This window comes from Carassius auratus, chromosome 6, assembly GCF_003368295.1.
Source record: "Carassius auratus strain Wakin chromosome 6, ASM336829v1, whole genome shotgun sequence".
Taxonomy (NCBI): domain Eukaryota; kingdom Metazoa; phylum Chordata; class Actinopteri; order Cypriniformes; family Cyprinidae; genus Carassius; species Carassius auratus.
In genome coordinates, this window is record NC_039248.1 from 4,712,721 (window position 1) to 4,734,212 (window position 21,492).

General features: G+C 35.6%; 2 protein-coding genes across 5 annotated transcripts; both read left to right on the top strand.

The window, feature by feature from the left end:
- The first annotated feature begins 1,719 nt into the window (after window positions 1-1,719).
- Window positions 1,720-6,261, top strand: LOC113091615 (claudin-10-like). The gene is made up of 5 exons (XM_026257191.1): window positions 1,720-3,886; window positions 3,989-4,150; window positions 4,235-4,316; window positions 5,806-5,913; window positions 6,021-6,261. The coding sequence occupies exons 1-5, from the start codon at window positions 3,655-3,657 to the stop codon at window positions 6,238-6,240; spliced, it is 804 nt and encodes a 267-aa protein (XP_026112976.1). The 5' UTR covers window positions 1,720-3,654; the 3' UTR covers window positions 6,241-6,261.
- Window positions 6,262-8,324: 2,063 nt separating this feature from the next.
- Window positions 8,325-21,438, top strand: dzip1 (DAZ interacting zinc finger protein 1). 4 transcript variants are annotated; one of them, XM_026257152.1, is made up of 18 exons: window positions 8,325-8,500; window positions 9,584-9,727; window positions 9,993-10,573; window positions 12,918-13,002; window positions 14,763-14,893; window positions 14,978-15,136; window positions 15,366-15,482; window positions 15,583-15,645; window positions 15,731-15,859; window positions 16,128-16,176; window positions 16,278-16,325; window positions 17,407-17,555; window positions 17,662-17,848; window positions 18,350-18,503; window positions 19,302-19,609; window positions 19,711-19,853; window positions 20,643-20,814; window positions 21,069-21,438. In XM_026257152.1, the coding sequence occupies exons 2-18, from the start codon at window positions 9,688-9,690 to the stop codon at window positions 21,149-21,151; spliced, it is 2,598 nt and encodes an 865-aa protein (XP_026112937.1). In that variant the 5' UTR covers window positions 8,325-8,500; window positions 9,584-9,687; the 3' UTR covers window positions 21,152-21,438. The 4 variants fall into 4 exon arrangements, with proteins under 4 accessions (XP_026112937.1, XP_026112944.1, XP_026112953.1 ...); XM_026257159.1 differs by having other exon boundaries at window positions 9,584-9,690; window positions 9,962-10,573; XM_026257168.1 differs by having other exon boundaries at window positions 8,326-8,500; window positions 9,962-10,573.
- Window positions 21,439-21,492: the final 54 nt, after the last annotated feature.

Genomic DNA, 21,492 nt, shown 5'->3' on the forward strand with positions numbered 1-21,492 from the left:
TCATTTGTGTCCTGTGTGTGAGGACGTGTAAGCGAGTGTCAGCATCAATATGATCTGGACGGATCTGGATAATATTTCTCTCATCAGTGCTGTGAGGCACAGCAGGTCATTCAGTGTCCGTCTGCACATCTTGTTTTATTTCATATACGCCGACGTGTTGTGGGACATTTCTTGACCATTGCTTAAGTTCATCTTAATGAAAAATCGACTGCTGTTGAAGGAAGTGTTGAGGAAAATAAAAAGGTTTCTGTTAGAGGTTAGTTCTGTCCGTATTTCTTTTTTTCTTGCTGGAAGAGACCAAAGTCACCCTTAATAAGACACATGTTGTGTGTGTGTGTGTGTGTGTGTGTGTCAGAGCACACAGGTGAACTGTGATGTGGTTACTGAAGCGTTTCTTTCCTCCAAATGAAGCTCCATTTTACAAAATGCTCTTTTTTCAAAGAAACTGTTTCATATACTGTATACTGTATGTGTGTTACTGTGTGTATTTATGTTTCTGTATGTCTTCTTGTCATCTTAACCAGTGTTGAAGCATCTTGAATTTCAATTAAGAGATTCCGGAAGCCTCATAATATCCAAGATATCCCATAGAAAGCCATCTTGCCATCATAATAAACATAACGGACAATGTTTCTTTTCTACAAAATTTGCTTCAAGAAGAAGATTTTCTAGGCCTTTAAGGGGAAATGGCCCTAAATGTGTCTGAGGAGCAGCATGTGCTGTGAGTAAATGGTGCGTAAATGTCAGTGTAACGTGGGTTTGGAGTGCTGGGGAGGAATATGGGCAGCTTCACATTGAGATTGATCATTTTAAAGCTGTATTTTATTAAATAAGGGCCAGATAATTGAGTATTCCAGGAAGGGAAAACGGGAAGAGCTGTTTGAGAAATGATGGTGGGCCGCTGATGTCTGTTTGGTTTTAATGGGAACACTTTAGCTGGCTGGAGCAGGTCCAACAGCAGTGCTCCTGAACTTCTGCCAGGGTGAAATGTAAAATACAGGGTTTCCACAACAGGAGATTCAGAATAAATGAAGCAAATGCTCTCCTCTTCACATTTCATGCACTGACACCAAGACCTCTCCTTGATCTGCAGTTAACGGTCAACAGGTCTAAATGAAGGGTTTAACGAACTGATTACTGTAGAAAATTACGTGTGCTGTCAAACGCACAATAATTGTCATCTCTGACTGTGTCACTGAACATTTACCTCATGTTTTGGGCAGTCTTTATGGTTACATACATGTATCCCACAGTGAAAGCTGTTGTAGTTTAGAGACAGTCCAGTAAGCTTTCTTGTGTAACTTATGAACAGGGGTTCATTTCAGAATTGATGTGAGCCATTTAAGATTCTGCCAGTATCTTAATCGTCATTACTGACCTGACAGGATAGTAATAAAGGCTGGACTGATACATGACTGCTTTTAGTTTGACCTCCTCTTATGTGTGTGTGTGTGTGTGTGTGTGTGTGTGTGTGTGTTTTATAACATGGAGTAATGCTTTTTTTATTAAAATGAATGCTGGTATAACAAAAAAACTGAAACATTCCTGTGAGAAGAAGCTTCTCTCCTTTGTCTTTGTATAATTTCCATATCTAAAGAAACGGGGGGGGGGGATGAACGGGGAACAGCTGTAAGAATAGAGTGTATTATTTTTTTTCTTTTTACTTTTTGATTTTATTTTAATTGTTTATGTTAATAGAAATTCTGCACGTTAAAGAAAATGATTCAATATCATGAGTCACATTTCAAGACACAAATTCACTTAATGTGAAAATAATCACTTTGTTTAAATTAAAGTAAAAGACAGCGCACATAGAATCAAACAGAAAACAGAAGCAGAAATGCGCCATCTGGCGGTATTTGCTTAATGTGGCATGCGCTGCCACATAGAATCGGTTTATTTTAAACTCTAAAAGTAGTTAATAAATCAGCATTAAAGTTGTAAATCAGGGTTAATTCTGTGTTGAAACACGTAATCGTGTATTTACAGTTCAAATAAACTTAATTTGTTTGAGTATTGGAAACTAGCTGGTCAATGAAGTTTAGTGAGACACAAATTAAAAAACAAAAAAAATCATAATGATCCATTTTTATCCTAATTTAGAATTTTGATGTCGTAATTATGACCGTTTATCTAATAGTTTAACATTTTATTTGATAATTATGTAAGTATGTTAGTTGAGTCATAAATGATGATTAACCATTTTATGGCAGAAATGGGCTCCCATATAATTTTGACCATATCTGACATAAGCTAGTATCTCATAAATCAACGTTTGTCATGACTTTTTATCTTATAAGTTTTACTTTTAATGGTTCACTTATCTCATATTGTGACTTTTAAGCAATAAAAATGAAGTTTTATCTGATAATTCTGACTTTTCATTTCACAATTTCAGATTTGTATTACATAATTATTACTTACAGTATCATAACTTCGACATCAAAACTTAGTTTAAAGATTATGTTGAACAGTTTAAGAGAAAATTTATCAACTGAAGATGTCACGCTAACAGTAATTCTGATCAAATGCAAACATCTTCATGCATTCACTCCACTGTAATTTTTACTTTACTTGAAAACAGAAGACATTATTAAAACACAGTGCATCAGAATACATTAATTAAAACAAACAGAGCAATGCTGAACGTGCTGTACAGACTAAGTGTTTATACTCCTCATGTATTGCTTATCTGAAGAAGATCAGCATTAAGCCGACTCATCCTTTATTTGACTCTTTCTTTAATTATCTAGATTTTTCTCATTTTATGCTGGTTGCACTGAAATAGCCGAATGTTGTTTATACATAAACAGTGCATACATTTCATGTCATTTTAAACTTTGTATGTTAGATCAGTATCTTAATTACAATGGACTCTCAGTATTCCCAGGATGCTTCATACCCAGTAACCAGCTGATGTTCTGTCAGAGATTATATTTCAAAAACAAGACAACCTGTACAAACAAGATCATCACAAGTACAATGAGCAATAAATGCTTCAACAAAAACTGGGTCAAGAGGTCGTCATTTAGCACACATTTTGTTTTCAAAGGCAGAAAACAAAGATAATATATCTTTATAACATATTATTGTAATATATGATAATATAATTCAAAATATTAATGCAAATATATAATACTAGAAAAACACTGGCATTGCATCCAAATGCAGTGTTTGTATTACATCCGTTCTACTTTCATAACTTCATCTGGTCAGTTTTATAGGTAGCACTATTTGATTTAATTTTCAAAAATGTTTAATTTCAAATTATAATTCATTTTGACTGAGAAACAAGCTGTGTTTTCATGACATATTGGCTTTAATTTGTTCTTTAAATTCACTTGTTCTAGATCATGAAAAATGCATTGGAGGTTTTTTTAAAAACCATTTTCCTAGAAATACTTGGAATCTGGGTAAGCATGGGAATACCCTCTGGTAATGAAAACTGCTGATGAGGTCAAACCATGTCGTTTTACCAGTTTCACGCTGTAAACTGCAGAAAAACGGTTCCAAAAACGGGAGGAGACAACCATCAGTGCTTAATCTCATTTCATTACTGACTCGAAGCCTTTTAGAAATACACGCAGCGCTCTCACCATAGCTTTTTGTCTGCACACATACACATTTTCTTTCTCTGCTCTTTAAGCCGGCAGCATGAGGCAGCGAACAGTGGTGATGTATGTGGAGATCGGTTGCTTTGTGTCCTGTCTGTGTGGCTGGGTTCTGAATTGTTCCACTCTGGCCACTGAGTACTGGGTCGTCTCAGAAAGTGCGTCTGTGGTTCTCAGCGCCGGTGATTACTATTCCAACCTCTGGATGGACTGTGTCGCAGACACCACAGGAGTATCTGACTGTAAATACTACCCCTCCATGATGGACCTGCCTGGTGAGGAAGAAATCTGGCCTTATTTCATGATTTCATGTTACTGCAGGATCATTAATAGTCTCTCTCTCTCTCTCTCTCTCTCTCTCTCTCTCTGGTTGTTAGTTTTCCTCCATGTATCCAGGGCCCTGGCTGTCGTCTCTGTGATCTTTGGCTTCTGGGGGGCTGTTCTCGCTCTTATTGGGATGAAATGTACCAAAATCGGAGGTTCTGAGCTCGCCAACGCCAGAGTTACATTTGCAGCAGCGTTGACGTACATGGCATCTGGTACAAACCTTTCTTCATGAACATTTCTGCATTACGCATAAACTGAGTATCATAAACTGATGTGTTGCTGTGTCTGTTTGGCAGGTTTTTGTGGTATGATAGTGTACTCCTGGTGGGGAGAAAAAGTGCGTTCAGAGTTTGTGGATCCATATTTCTTAGAATTAAAGTACGTAAATGTTACTTTTATTTTGGTCATACTGTATGTCTAATTTTAAAAGTTCTAGTTGTGTAAATGATGTTATTATTTTTATGAAGTAGATAAGTGATGGACTAATTATGACATATCTAAGGGCATATCTTGCTCTTTTGGATTAAAAAACTTGTAACTTTAAAAAGTCCAAAAATGCTAATTTAATAACTAATCTAACCAAATTAATAAATAAAGGTGGCAGTAGAGATAGGTCTGCACGATTATGTCAAAGATCATAATTGTCGATTATTCCCTTGAAATTGTAATTGCAATTATTAATTACTATTATCACAATTTACATTGAATGATGTTTATACCATTGTTTGATGAAAATAAACAAACTGAAAAACTTTTAGTGCTTTTCTATAGTAGCTATTAAGCCTCAAATGTCAACTATACATCGGATTGCTTTCTTCAAATTATAAAAAGTAAAAATATACTAGTATTATTAAGTTATACTAAAACTAAAATTAAAATAATAGGAAAAACCCTTAAGATAACATGTAGAAAGCAAAAAAAAAATTAACGTAAATGTACTTTGAACAATTAATTTCCGCTTTGAACGCTTACGTAATTGTGGCATTCATAATTGTAATTGCGATTAGAAATTCGATTAATTGTGTAGTCCTAAGTAAGTGATTCAAACTAAATTAATAATTAATAATGTCCCATTTACATTAAATTTTGAACTCATTGCATGAGATGCAGAAAACCAGTGACACAATAAATTTATTACAGACAGACTGGAGAAAAAAAAAGTATCAGCCTATATTTCAAAATAAATGGCTGTGGAAATAGTGTAATAGACTTAGGCTGATGATACACGGAGCAACTTTTTAAGCAATGTTGCCGGGCTACTTTGGTAAATGTTGTCGTCAACAGGCAACCAGGTGAGACACAGGGCCCACGGCCACTCTAAAGTATCCAGATAGACATTTGTTACCCATTCTCAATTAGAAAGTGCACAAGCAACATTACTCAAAAAAGTTGCCCAGCAAAATTGCTCAAAAAGTGGCCCTGTGTATCATCAGTCTTAGGATATATTCAGTGAAATGGAAAATTAATTCATCATTTAATTAAATTTGAATTCAGCATTTTAATTAAATTTGGCATTTTGTGTAATTTCAAATAAATCTTTATTTTATGTAATTATTAAAATGTTAATTATTCATCAATAGCCTTCTAATCAGCTGTGAACCTAAAAAAGTACCATGTATAAAATGTAGCTGGTAAGGTATGAGCTCTTAAAGTAGTGATTTTGTAACTCTAAAGACCCCTAGAGTTAAGTGAGTGTAATTTACTGTTGTATTATAATTGTCATAATTACAGAGGATTTACAATGAAATTTGCCTTATTAGAAGTCATAGTAGGCCTACCATTAGCATTACATTGAAAATGTTATAAAAAATAAAAAATAAAAAAATAAAAAAACTTAGCTTTAAATTTAATGACTTTTGTTTCTCAGGTTTGAGCTCGGTGCAGCTCTGTTCATCGGTTGGGGGGGTTCGTGTCTGCTTATTTGTGGAAGTGCAGTCATGTGTTATTTCTCTTGGAGAGAGTCATTCCCTAAAAGGTCTGGTTTGTTGCACTGTATATATCTACACTGAAATAAGCACAATAATAATATAAAACATTTAATGAATATGTAGTACATTGACAACTCTTCTGTCTTTTACTCAGGTTTAATAAACAACCCAGAAAACCCCCAACCTACATGACAGCACGCACCAGACGGACGTACATGCTGCCGGGCTCGTCCAGACCCACCACAGTCATCATCCCTTCTTCACACCAATCATACAGAGAGAGCAGAGGAACCAGAGCGAGTAAAGGGAGGAGAGGAACACAAGAAAGCCAGTCTGTTAGACCCAGCCTGCCCCCCATAGACTCAGCTGTCTAATCCAGTGTTTAAAGAAACGGTATCACACCATGTTACAATTATTTTACAGCATTTATTAATCTAGATTAATTTATTAATTTACTGTTGATCATTGTTAAATCGTGTTCCTTCCTAATACATTAACTGATGTTAATTTATATTTCTTAAATTGTTAAAATGTACTAGTGAATGTAGAAATGAACATGCTGTAAAGGTATATATATATATATATATATATATATATATATATATATCATGTTACTACAGAGATATTAATGTACAGAATGTTTCTCTGATACCAAAGAAAATATTTATCTTCGAGAAAAGGCACTTGTTGAGTGTCTCTCTAACGCTAATCATTTGTAATAAATTTTCTCAAATTCAGTATTTGTGTAAGATAGAAATCTTTAGATAGAAGTCAATTTAATAAATGTATATTTTAAACATTACTAAAATCTTGTCCTTTGATCCTTTGGAATATATAAACATAAACAGTGTGTGTGTGTGTGTGTGTGTGTGTGTGTGTGTGTGTGTGTATTGGTTGTGATTTGGTAGTGCACAACCTCTAACTCAAGATAAATCATGAGATATCCAAATCATAACACACACGTATAATAGCCTAAAATGCTTTCTAAATGCTCACTAATTGAAAATGCATTTAATTCCACGTACAATATCAAGCAATAGTCTCATTATGATTCAGGCCTATTAAGACTAAAAGCTTTTGGTGCTATATAAGCCTATTGAAAATAAATGCTATTTGCACCCGGCTGAAAACAGCAGCATGCAAAATCTTTTCATGGCCTTTCAGGATTCTATTCTGTTTGCACTCTGGTGTAAACACTAATATCTGTGCATTCCTCTGTGTATAGCCTACTGCAATTATATATAACAGACTAATGGGAAGCACCAGGAGATTGTAAATACATCTAAGAAAGCTCAATAAAATGACAGATAATACAAATGAGATTATTTGAGCATTTGGAAATGTTCTTCACACCTGCACGCTAATAAAGCACCGTCTAATAAATACCACTGGATGGCGACATCCGCTAAGAAATTGTAAACTGGAGATAGTATGATGGATTGTAATCTTTACTTTTATATTTTAAATTGTACTCTTATATTAATATGAAACAAATTATAGCCTAGTCAAAATGCATAAAGCAAATGAGTAACATTCTTAAAAGCATATCAATATGTGCATGTCTAGCCTATGCTCGTTCCTGTTATTTTGTGTATTTTTATATGTACACACATACATATAGACTATACCATATTAATAATCTTAATATATGATGATATAGGTGACATTTTATATTTTGAAGCATTAAAGTATTAGTTGCTTTGTCTCACTTTAAACCAATTTATTTCACAATTTAGAAGAATGAACTTGACATTTTTTCTGTTATCTTAGCAAAAGCAAAAGCAAACCTGTAGCTCTTTATTTTAATCCTGTCAGATTCCATCCTTTCATGAATTCAAATTTATTTCCATCTGGTTTCACATTAAGTTCCTTTCAGGCATCATTTTAGATTTCATATTATTGTGTAAATAATCCGGTATTAATAAAGTTGAAGTTGAATATTTCTTAATATCTGTAGCTTTATCGCACAAAAGAACAGCCCAATTGTCAATAAAAGTTATGGTAATTTCTTATTTATTATTATTATTTTTTAATAGCCTATGCAAAGATTTGCATATGCAGGTTAACCCTACCTGCTTTACATTAACATTTAGTCATTTAGCAGACACTTTTGTCCAAAGCAACTTACAAATGAGCACAATAGTAGCAGCCAAAAACAAAAAAAAAATAATGTTTGAAAATTACTAACAGCTGAAAACATTAGACATTTTGAAAAGTAATCAAATGTAATCACTTATAGGCCTGTATTATTTTAATAAGTAATTTAAATAGTTGCACTACTTACATATTAATTAGGGTAACTTGTCATAACTTTTTATATTTGCAAAGTAACCTTCCCACCACCGTCAGTAGGTTTGTGTGTGGATGCTCCCTGCGGGACTCCTGCGAGGCCCTTCCCCTCCTCGAGCCCCGGAGATGAGACGAGGCTCGCGCCAGGAATGCGCTGTGTGACGTCACGGCGCGCTGGAGCTCTCACACTTTTGGGGGAATCGGTTTGTTCCTGCATGTGTTAAAGTTCACCAAAACCGTGTATCGTTTGTTTTCTTCGCAGCGCAGGACTGAAGCGGATTTTAGGATGGCCAGGTTTTGACGTACTTCTGCACGGATTGTTTGCAAAAACTTCTTCGCCGAGAGGTAACGTTAAGAGCCATGGCATCTGTTCTTCCCGTTACTCGGCGATGACTGAGAGTCTCCAAAACTCTTCGGTTTGCCGGAAATGGCCGAAAACTAACTTTATTTTATATTTATTCCTCACTTCGTTGTATTGAATTGAAATGTAGACGTTGTCTTCTGGTTTAAGCAATATTTCTGTACCGTTCTCGTGCACGAGTCACCCTTTTGTTCCTAACTGAGCTTGTCCCAACTTGAGATGTTTTAAAGGGGCAGTAATCTGAGAAGAAGACTGTTGAAATGCTCTAACGTTAGTCTAGTCTAGACAGAGAGACGTTCAGAGTCTGTATGACGGAAAAAGGTAAAATCTCATGAGATCTGTAAAGAACATCCAGGCCACATTTCATTCTCAAACGAAAAAAGTAAAATAAATACATACATAACTTACATATACTTTATATTTATCATGAAGGCAATGAAGCCTGTTTAAAATCATTAAGATATTAATATTTACCTAAAAGAAAAAAAAAAATTATGTTACGTTGTGACATTAAACCTACAAATTTTAAGTACCCAGTTTAATCACTGTATTGTTGTAAAGTGAAAAAAATAGTGATATATTACAGAATACTAAAGGGGCAGTATTTGCCGCCGTAAATAAAAAAATGAAATGAAAGTAATAGTATCTCACAATGCAGAAATACTTTTCATTTTCTTTGAAGTATTTATATATCTGAATAAAAAAATATTAAAGGAGATAGCATTAAAATGTAATAAGGCGAACATGCACATTTAGCTCGTATATTCGCTTTCCATTCCTTTTAAACAGTTTTCAAACGTAGTCATGAACAAGAAACATATACCTTATATGTGAAGTAAGTAGTTAGTGTGGGATAATACAATAATAATTGTAAATAAACAACAATCTGATTATCAGTAATATATCCTTTAGAAAAAGAAAACCGTTTAAGATCAAAAAAATAAATAATAATTTTACGAAATAATACGTGATAAAAAATGATCTCTCTTAAATGACAAATAGCAGGTAAAATCATGTAAAAGACCTTTAACATCCACGTGCTTCTCCTCCTCTCTGTTCTCGTGCAGTGTGTGCTGTGCAAACTGGGACACGCGCTCTTGTTTCCATAGAAACGCACAAGACGCCTTGAAACTGCTCCGACCATTCATCAAGACTTCACAAAAACAGCAAGATGGTAAGGAGGCAAGCGACAGCACGAATCAGCGAAAAAGGTGTAATTCAACATATATCGACAGTTTAACCGTTTTATTCCCGCATGTAACCTGTTTAATGAACGCTCGTAGTCATGTGGACCTGCTTGTGTTGTTGCTGTTAGCTGGTAACGATTAGCTTACAGTGGTGGAATCAATCAGGAATGTTTTTAAACACGTGACCTTGAGAAATGGGCTGGTTTATTAATCAGAAATGCCTATTTTTTCACCTAGCTTTTTGTTTCCCCCCTGCAGCCGTTTTATGACAATGTTTACTACCCGTCAGATCCCCCGGGGACCCATTCTTCAGCAGGGATCCTGTCTCTGTTGAGCTCTCCTTGGAGTCAGCCCTCATCCGGCAGCCAGAGCAGACCAGCCGCATCCCCCATGTCCGGACCGCTTACATCCTCCGGAGCCGCCGGCATCCCTCCGCCCTTCAGGTTCAGAGCCCGGCGTGAGAAAGTGGACTGGCGTCGGATCAACGCCATGGATGTGGACCGGGTGGCTTCTGAATTGGACTTCCACGCTCTACAGGAGCACATCACAGAGGTGACGTTCTGCAGCGTGGAGGGCGAGCGCTGCCGGTGCTGTCAGAGCCCCGTGGACCCGGCTCTTATTAAGCTTTTCCGGCTAGCCCAGCTGATCGTGGAGTACCTGCTGCACTCCCAGGACTGTCTCAGCATCAGCCTGCAGACGGCTGAGGAGAGGCTTCAGACGGAGGACCGCGAGAGGGAGCAGCTCTGCATCCAGCTGCAGAAAAAAACCCAGGAAGCCAAGACACTAAAGGAGGAACTGAAGCAGAGGAAGAAGATCATAGCCTCTCAGCAAGCCATGTTCAGCACGGGGATTGGTGCCAATTACCACAAGGTCTGTACAGCCCCGTGGTGGAGTGTGAATGACTGTATTAGCATTTTCATTGTCCCTGTCACCTCCCCCTCAAGGCCAGACTCTATTCCACCCGTCTCACAGTTCATTGTGAATATAACGTGTGCTTTTCTCACCGTTGACAGTGTGAAGGCATAACATTAAGGCTGAATCCCAGTTCGCATACTGTGCTCTGATCACTGATCTGAAGTGACATAAAGCTGAAATAAAATAATAAGATTAGATGAGAAACATAAACTTGAAAAACTGAAACGGAAATTAGGAATGCCCTTGCAACTAACAGAAATAAAATCCTTAAAATGACTTTATTTCTGTTAGTTGTTAGTTAGAAGGCCATTTCTAAAAAAGACACCGTAAGGACTAAAATGACTAAAAAAGTAATTAAATCTAAATAAAGATACTTAAAAAAAAACAAAAACAAAATTATGAAAGCATATTGCAAAATTATTAAAATAAATAAAAACATAAAAATTCTACATATGAATAAATACTATAGTACTGTATGAATAATACAAAACATGTAGGTTTTTAATGTAAATATCTGTTAAAAAGTAAAATATAAACACATTTTAGGAGTATTTTTTGCATATAGACGGCAATAAAGCTACCAGACATGGACTAAAAGTAAGAAAACTAAATATTTTGGTTTTATGGCATCTTTAAAAGTAAGTTCTTTACCATCACTAGTACAGTATGTGCTTTTCTTATCAAGTAAATGTATGTGATTTATGCAAAATGTCCTAAAACCAATACACCTGCATAGGTCATTTGTCCAAATCCCTCAAATACAGCCCTTTCATATAGCTCAGTTGGTAGAGCATCGTGTTATATGACAATGTGCAATCATGTGATCATGATTTTGATCCCAGAGGACACATGTGCTGATAAAATGTCAATAATGATTTCTGTGAGGGTAGGTTTAGGGGCGGGGTTAGGTGTGGTCATTCGTACAAATTCATATGAATTAGTCACCTAGTAAAATATGTACAAATTACATTTAAATAATTACAGTAATACGTCATTTCATGACGACAGATGCAAAACGACACTGTCATTATTTTTTTTATTTTAAGACGTAAATATAGGTTGTAATAAGGAGCTTGTACAAACAACCTATAGGGTCGGGTTTTTTGTTGGAAGACATTCTGAATTTAGTATTCATTCTAAATGAGGTGATGTCAACACTTTTAAGTCCATAATCAGGATTAGCTAATCACCAGACGCAGTGTTTTTTGGACACAGCATTCAGGATTTGGAGAGTGGAGCAGATGGCGTCGGCTGGTGACGATGACTTGTACTGTGGAGGAAACCAATCGAAGCACCCATCCCCCATCATGCCCATCATCCCCTCCCAATCATCTCATCAATGAAATAAAATTGCATGTTGCATTGCTTTTAGAAACATTTCAGTGTTTGTACCATGGCTTTATCAGCTGTTTGCTCATTTGGCCGTGATTTCGGCCAGCTGTTGTCAAGGCAAAACCTGGTGTTTCATGTTGTTGCTAGGAAAAGCACAGGTGCCTGACAGCAGAATCATAATGAAAGCGATGCTCATGGTTTACTGTTTAATTCAGGATCAAGTGATTTTAACCATTATTAATGAAGTGATTACCTAGCTAGATCTGATAAATTTTCCCCTAAGAAAAAATTAATAAATAAATAAGTTGCATTTTATTAATTTTTTTTTTACAAAAAAGTAGAATGTCACTGGTCTTGGTATTGGTCTTACAATAACCTTAATTTTCTAATTGGAAAATCTTTTTTTCCTTTGACTTTGATGTGAAATTGGACCCAGTTTTCTAGAGGTTCCTCCAGTTCTGTAATCCACTGTCTTGGTCTCGGTTCAACACCTGCTGAGGCTGCGGATTGACACCAATGGATCCTAAACACATAATTGCATTTCACAGTTGATTTGGGAAGTTATGTTAGTGCAGCAATGCAATTAGGTCACACAGTGGGAGTTTAACGGAGACAGTCTTCCCTGTCTTGTTGTAGAAAAAAGGCAAACACAGTGCGTGTGTTTGTGATGGGTATTAGTGGCAGTGTGGTTAAATCTGCTTGAGAGTACCAGACAGGCGTTTTGGCTGCTAAATGTGGTGTATGATGTGCAGTGTTGAGGATTTCCCACATCACCTGAGCAGGGCTCGTGTTCACTTTGACCTTCAGCAACGATTCTCCCAGGAACATTTGCTTTTTAGATCACCGAAAAAGAAAGATTCTGTCATCATTTACTCAGCCTTACCTAAAGAATAAGTTATCTGTATTATTCTCCACAGATTTTGTGTCATGTAAATTAATCAGGCCCCTGATTTTGTTTGTCTTTCAGTGCCAACACTGTGAGAAAGCCTTCATGAATGCCTCTTTCCTGCAAAGTCACATGCAGCGCAGACATCCAACGGAGTCTGACATCAGTGAGTAAAAACTGTGTGCTGAATCACTTCACATTGTGTTTCTGTTGTATTTTGCAAGTACACATTTTAGCATGCTATTAAAGAGCACTTATTGGAAATAATATGTGTTCCTGTAGCTCAACTGGTAGAGCAAGCAAGCAATCGCAAGGTTGGGGGTTCGATTCCCTGGGAACACATGATATGTAAAAATGTATAGCCTGAATGCACTGTAAGTCACTTTGGATAAAAGCGTCTGCTAAATGCATAAATTTAAATTTTAATTTAAATTTTAATATAAATTTTTAAAGAATAAACGTAAATGCAAACTAAATGTATTGTATTCAGGCGACTGCGTTTTAATTGCAATTAAGTAAAAATGTTTTATATTTTTTTATAATACATTAAAAAAATATTACTTAAAGTTAATTGAAAGAAACTTGAATATAATGTATATAAATGTATTTGTAATAATGCCTTTGTAATGATAAAGTTGCCATTTAGTAGATTTAAAATATATTAACTTAATATAAAATGGCACATTACAGATAAAAATTCTAATCTACTATTTAACATGTGCTTTAGTATGTCAGTCAACACATCAAATTAAGTACAGTACTTCTGTAAAGCATGACAAAATACTATAACATTGTGATTTTTAAAAACTTTTACAAATTCTTCTTCCATTAACTCAGTTATTAAACAATTTCTCTTTAAGTACACTTTAAGTACACTCTTTAAGATTTAAAAGGGTCAAATGATACTAATTTAAAGATCCTTGTTTTGTGTATTTGGTGTAACAGAATATGTTGACATGCTTTAATGTTCAAAAAACACATTATCTTTCAAATACAGTATATTAGGTCCTCTATTCCCCGCCTCTCTCAAACGCATCATTTCTACAAAGTCCCTCCTTCTGACAAGTGCAGTCTGCTCTGATTGGCCAACTGACCCAGTGCATTGTGATTGGCCGAACACAGCAAGCACTCATCGGAAATGTAACGCTCCTTTCCATAATTGCAAGCTTCATCTTTCAAAATAAATGTAAATACAGTTAATAATGTCTTTAGTTTTACCATCAGTTCAAGCCCGAAAGAGGAACAGAGTCACGTGACAGACACAGTGATGAAGCTCGTATGTGTTTACAGTACACAAGCCACTGACGTTTAAAACAGCTGACTCCACTGTGTGACCCTGTCCTCAAACACACACACACACACACACACACAGACGTGCATTTACATACACACAACACGCAAAACTCTGCATTTGACCAGTCAATAGCAAATACTTAAAATAATAACAAAACATACTTACAGTAGCTGATTCAGAAGCGCCAGATTGTCGTAGCAAAGTCAGAATGACCTCCTCTTCTTGGTTCACGAAACGGTCGACCATAAAATGTGTTGCTGTTCTGTTTTAAGTAATCTTAAAAATTCCTAATTCCTACTTTCGGAAGGCCAAATAAAGTGCTTTTGCTTTCAACTAGACACAGCATCTCCCTGACATGACTGCTTCAACACTAGCTGCGGTTACTGAAACCACGGCTTCTTTCTTAGTGACGTAGATGTGGGGGGGTGTTTGAACGAGTCAGTTTAGGGGAGCGTGGCAGAGTCTTAACTTTAATAAAGAATATCTCTTTGGATTTGAGACTTTAGTCTTTGGGCAACTTTACAGATCTTCTTCATGCACCAAGAGCTTGGAAATCACATCATACGATCCCATTAAAGTACACTACGAGTGCACATTCAGTATAGTTAACAACAGCATCTCATATTTTCTAGAACTGATAACTGATAATCAGAAAAAAATTCAGACCATGAAGTTACAAGAGGAAATCAACAAACTACAGGAGCAGCTGACCCTGGTCACATCCCAAATGGAGACACAGCAGAAAGACTGCATTGCTAAACAGGTTAAAGGAGACAAAAGAGACACTATGTTTTAAATAGAATGTTTTGTTATTTGAAATAAGTATGCCATGCTCTATTTTCTCCAGGAGAAAGAGCTCATTCAAAGGCAGGAAGAGTTTAAGAGACAACTGGAAATATGGAAAGAAGAAGAGAAGATGCGGATGAACAGCAAAATAGATGAAGTCAAGCAAGCCTGCCAGCGGGACATGGATTCAATGCATCAAAAGAACAGAAACCTAGAAAAAGTGTGTTTTAATTTCATTTACTCAACCTTCTCTTGCTCAAAATTAATAATATCCAATAATAATATTTATAATACTATATGCTGGATTTCCAAATTTGCTGGATTTAAATGAACATGGTTGTAAAGGACAAAATACATTGACCATACAATGCAAACGTTTATAGAAGGATTGATATTATGTGATGTGATTATACTGAGATGGCATTATTTTGGTGCTTTCCTCTCCTCAGGAGCTGCTAAAATTACAGCAGAAAAATATGCAGGAATGTGTGCAGCCGTTACAGACACAGCCCATTAATGAACACTGGCAGGAAGTTGTTAAACTTCAACAAAAACTTCACAAACAAGTAAGAGATACAACACTCATTTGATTTGGGACAGTCCAGTTCACCACACTTTAGAATGGAGATTACAGAAGGTTTAAAGCTGATGTTTGTTTTTACTCAGGAGGTGAAGTGGGCAGGGAAAATGCAAAAAATAAAGGAGGAACATGACAGTGAAAAAAGTCTGGTAGGTCTCACAGACCTCATGTAGCAGTTTAAATACAGAAATCGCTCATATATCCACAACATATCTGTTATATCGGTTCCATCAGCTTCAGGAGGAGCTGTTCAAGATGCGCTCGGCTGTGTCAGAAGGACGGGAGGAATCACGACGACAGGTGCTGGAGCTGAGCCACAGGCTGCAGGAGCAACAGCAGGTTATTTCCTCCCAAAACAAGCAGGTCAGTACTGTATCCCAGCACAGGAAGAGGCTCGATTGTTCAGGATTTCCTGTATTAGCGCAGCAGCCCACAGCATAATCGTTAGGTTCGTGTTGAAGGAGTGTATGGGTGGGAATTATCATCACACTGATTGTGTTGTCAGCTCCTCATTATGCAGGTTGTTCTTTTAGTGCAACATAAGTTTGAAGTGACAGCTCAGATAGTGTTGCTGACATTTTTTTGTTTTTTTTGTTTTAAGAAATAACATGCTCTTTTGTTTATGTGACAGATGAAACAGATCTCGTCAAAGCCTCCAGCAATATCAGTACAGCGTGAAGGTATGTAGACTATATATTTTCGGGCAAACGTAATACAACTTCTTAAATGAATTTTCTTCAGAATTAAAAATAACAATTGTTTTTTATATTTTTGGTTTCAGCGGTTGCTGCCCTGGCTCCAGAGACTAAAGCTAAAGTGGTGCTCAGTGGTAAGTCCCTGCATAATATGGTGTCTAATATTAATATTGATCCCTAAACATCACGTAGATCACAGTTCACACGCTGTGACCTAATTAAGGTATGATGTGATAAATCTTCAAAAAAGAAATACAATTTCTTCAAAAATACATAACCTACTGCAACTATCAAATATTTTGCATGTTGTAGTATCAGGCTTATGGAACAATGCATTTACATGTTTTTCTTTATTACCAAAAACAAGATCAGAACAATGAACAAAATGTAGTTTTTTTCCTCTTCATAGCATCAAATCTCATTAGTACAAAATCATGGTGTATTTTAAACATTAAATATATTCTGATTGGCTTTGTTGCTTTGTCCAGCAATTCACTGTCAGTGAGGACAGAAATATTAGTTGACGAGCTTGATGTGTAACAACTAGTTATCAAAATCGGTCAGACCTAATGCTGTACTATTGTCCAAAAGTTTGAGGTCAAAGTTTTTAATGTTTTCAACAGAAGATTCCTCATATAGGCTACATTGATTTTAAAAATACAGTAAAAATAGTAATAGTGTGAAATATTACAATTTAAAATAACAGTTTTCTATTTTAATATATTTTCAAATGTAATTTTTTCCTAATGCCAAAGCTTTCATTAATAGAGTCTTCAGTGTCACATGATTCTTCAGAAATACTTATAATATGCTGATTTGGTATTCAAGAATCGTTTCAGTGGCTTAATAATTGTGTGGAAACCGTGATTCTTTTCAGAATAGAAAGCACAGCATTTGCTTGAATTTGAAATCTTTCGTATCATTATTAATGTCTTAACTGTCACATGTGGTCAGTGTAATGCTTCACTGCTGAACAAAAGTATTCCTTTTTTTGTTTGTTTTACTTTGTCTCTATGCAGCTGCATTATAGAGCAATGATGTCCATCTGTTTTAGGCTATAAGAGTATTTTCCAATATGATGTTAAATTGATTTTTTGTTAATGAGTGGCAACATCTGCCACTGCAATTGTAGAGTAGCAGAAAATGTATTCTAGAGCTTGTGTCATCCAACATGGTGAGTGCCACTTACCTTGATCATTCGTCTTATATATTCAGATTCCTCTAGCATCTCTGAAGGTCACACTGAGAGCCGGTCATGGCAGCAGGAAGTGCAGGAGCTGTTGAAGAACCCGGGTTTAAGGAGAGACATGTGTCTGGCAGCTCAGCAGAACCTTGAAGATCGACTGCAGAGCTTAGGCATCAAGGTAAGAGAGTCAGCCTGCATTACAAAATAACTTATGGCCAAAATATATTTAATAGATTATACAGTTGAGAAGCCTGTATAAGCTCAGTGTCTATCATGTTGTTCAGGGAGTCAGTGGTCTCTCTAAAGGGGCGTTTAAGAGCACCATGACCCAGGTTGTAACTGATCGTCAGAAGAGACAGGAAGAGGATCCAGCGTATCAGAGGGCTCTGAAAGAGATCAGCCATAAACTGGAGCAGAGAGTGAAGGAGAGGAACACGCAGTGGCCAGCCAAACCCAAACAACAGGAACAAGGTCAGGAATCGCCTGAGAACAAGGCTTTAAATATATTTGTTTTATGTCTATTCCCAACGTGTTTATTACCGTTAACTAAAACTGAAACCATTTAAAAGGTTTTTGCCTTACAGCCTTACAGTTGTTGCTTAGTTTAAGTACTAAAGTAACTAACACTAAAAATGAATGAATAAAAGCTATTTAGACACATGAAAAAGTCATGAAAAAAATACATAAAAATGATTTAAAATGTAATAAAACTATAACATCATGTAAATGACACCAAAATATCACTGACAAATAACAATATGGAATACTGTTCAATATATTAAAGCTAGTATCTAACATTTAAACAATGCAATATTTCCCCCAGTTTTTGTGAGTGCTTTGTATTTGTGTGGATGTTTTGTTGCCCCCTTAATTCAGGTTTTTGTGGCATGCATGAGTTCTGTTTCAGTCAGGATGCTGCATTAGAAGGCTTATGTAGACAGTAGAGCAGATTTCTGCTTTATTCTCTTGCAGTGGTTCAGTCCAGACCCAGATCCAGCAGCTTTCCATCTACAGTAACTCGAGTGGAGTCAGGCCCTGCTCCTAAACAGCAGCACACCCCACAAGCAGCTCCACGCAGCAGAACCAGCCCCCTGCTCAAGACCTCCACACCGCTACAACATCACAGGTACAGCAGCGTTCACTCTGGCCTTCATGAAAGTAGGAGTGTTTTGAAGCTGAAAAATTAAACAAACTCTATTTATATTTGTATATTCGTAATAATGCACAATATATGTTTTATTATGTATTTATTATCTTTTAATTGTTTTCTGATAAAATACCCAAGCTTGGTAGGGCATAATGTTTTTTTTATTATTATTTAAGCATGTCCAATCAACAGTGTTATTTTAGTATTATTAATGCACAATTATAGTATTTGTAATAATTTAATTTTTTTTTAATTATAATATTTTTAATGAATGTTTAATTAATCTGTTTTTGTTCTTTTAAATGTGCCTAGTTAGTTTTTAGTCATTTACATATATGTTTTAGTTTTTATTGTAATTATTTTAATCATTTTAGTACTTCAACTTTAACTAAAAAAATTTTTTGTCAAATGTTAAAAATAAACAAAATAAAGTTGTTTATATTTTATTTTCAATTAATGTATATTTTAATTAACAAATGTTACATGTACTTACTACTATAATAACAATTAATTATGCATAACTACATGCAAGTAACCGTATAGTAAGTGCATGCAGATAAATAATATTACTCTAATATTTAAATGTATAATTACACAGCAAAAAGGACACCATAAAATAAAGTGTAACCTAAAATTACAACACTGATAATCAAGTGTCACATTACAGAAGTGAACAGATCACTGCTTTTATTATGTTCTCACTTTATCAATTTGTGATATTTTGCACAATGCCTTTTTCTGGGTTGTGTGAATGTGCATATTGCATCTCGCCTGCAGAACTCCTCCATTCAGCTCTGATGAAGAATCATCTGAGGAAGAGGAATCGTCTGAAGAAGAAACCCCTCAGACACAGAAGAAATCCGCTCTGGTCAACAGCACCACAGTCAAGGCCCAGACTGCTAAAACCCCTCACACTCCTGCAGTGCGCTCCGATGCTGCTGTGATCAATGCAGACAGAACGGATTTCACGGCTCTGAGCGAGAGCGACAGCGAGTGGACCGACGGCAGCGAGATGGTGGAGATCAACCTCTCACAGCTGCACAAACACACTGACCAGAATGGAAACATGGAGAAGATTACTCACAGTAAGACTCGCTGCTATTGTTAGGACAGTGTGGAGTTGTTGTAATGAACTAGAAACACAAATGTTACAAATCTGTATTGTTTGTGTGTGTGTTTTCTGTAGGTAATGTCAAAACTCTGAGCAAAAGCCTTGAAAAACAGCTGGAAGCTCGAGGCCAAAAGAAACCAGCTGGGGGTGTTAATATTATGCTTGAAAAGCCAACAGCTGTCAAAAATATAAAGCAAGATGCAAAGAAAGAGCTGAAGGTGAGACCTGCTGCTTTAAACAGATACAGACGTTTACATTATGCAAAGGTAAACAAATGTGATATTGTAATCTACCAGAACAGAACAGGTGGAACATTTCAAAACTTACTTTGGCATTTAATTAAATTCTTATTGAGAAACCGCATGTTAAGGAGGGTTAAATAATAACATACATTATTGATAAAAAATACAGTCAACACTTATTCGTTCAGGTAATACAGCTCATCAGCATAACTGTAGTAAATATTGTAGATATACACTACTGCTCAAATGTTTGGGGTTTGTAAGTTTTTAAGAAATTAATGTTTTTATTCAGCAAGGATGCATAGAGTTTTCAAAAGTAACAATAAATACATTTATGATATGAAAAAATTTTACTATTTACAATATAAATGTTAGTACAATAAATGTTAACTGAACCAAAATAAAATACAAAAACTTTTAAAAAAGTTATTATATTTCAGCTAGTTGATAAGGCAACATTTCATATTTCTATTTAGTTTGACTCGATGTACTAAAGAAAACTAACTGAAATAAAAATGAAAACTGTATAGATATTGAACAAAAAGTAGTAAAAATGACAAAATTACTAAAAGTTTAATTAAATGTAAAATAGAAAACATATTTTAAATTGCAATAATACTGTATTTTACAGTAGTTTTTATTGATTTCTAATCAAAAATATGAAGTCTTAGTAAGCGCAGTAGAAAATGGTGGGTATTCCCTTTAAGGTTTTTTTTTATAACTCTTTTATATTTGTAACGTGTTGTCCTGCCCTGTTGCTTTCAGCATGCCGATGAAGATGATGATGATGACGACTGGGATATCTCCTCTCTGGAGGATATACCCGCTGTAACCAAACCCAGCCAATGTCCCGTACCCATGAGGAGCAGCCTGGACAAGAGTCTGGACACCAGCACCAGTGTGTGGGGCTCCTCAGCGGCCAAAGGACAGAAGACAAGTACAATGAATTCATTATTAACTTGAAATATTTTATTAATGAGAAATCATTGCTACAAATAATTTACATCTTAGAAACTCAGATTGCTTGAAAGGCTCCTGTAGGTTTTTATTTAATCTGAAATGTACATATTTTCCAAACAATTGTTAAGCAAACGTAATTTTTAAAAGTTGAAATAATTGAATAAATATATTAGTAATAGTTATAGTGTGAAGACTAGCTGTGATTCTGATTTCTTTCTTTGTGTTTCTCAGGCCTCACAAACACAGGAACCAGTAGCACTCTCAAGAGCAGTTTAGTGACCGTCAGCGACTGGGATGATTCTGATGAGATATAATAAAATACAGCAGAGCAATACCAAAACATCCTCACATTAATGTACCTTATAATTGTAATATCCAGTATCTATTGTAGCTCAGGCTTAGTGATCATTCAGGGACAGCAGTGCAAAACTTGTTTGATATTAACAGTGTTAAAGGTACTTTATATGAAGTTTAAAGGTACAAGTATACCTAACGCTAAGAAACAGCCAAGGGATGTTGCACTTTAAAATGATTGCCTCATACTTTTTTAATAGTGTATGTAATGTGTTAATAAAAATGATTTATTAAACTTTTTTAAAAACTTCAAAGATTCTTTGTTTTGCACATACATGCATTGACATTTATAGTATAGTAG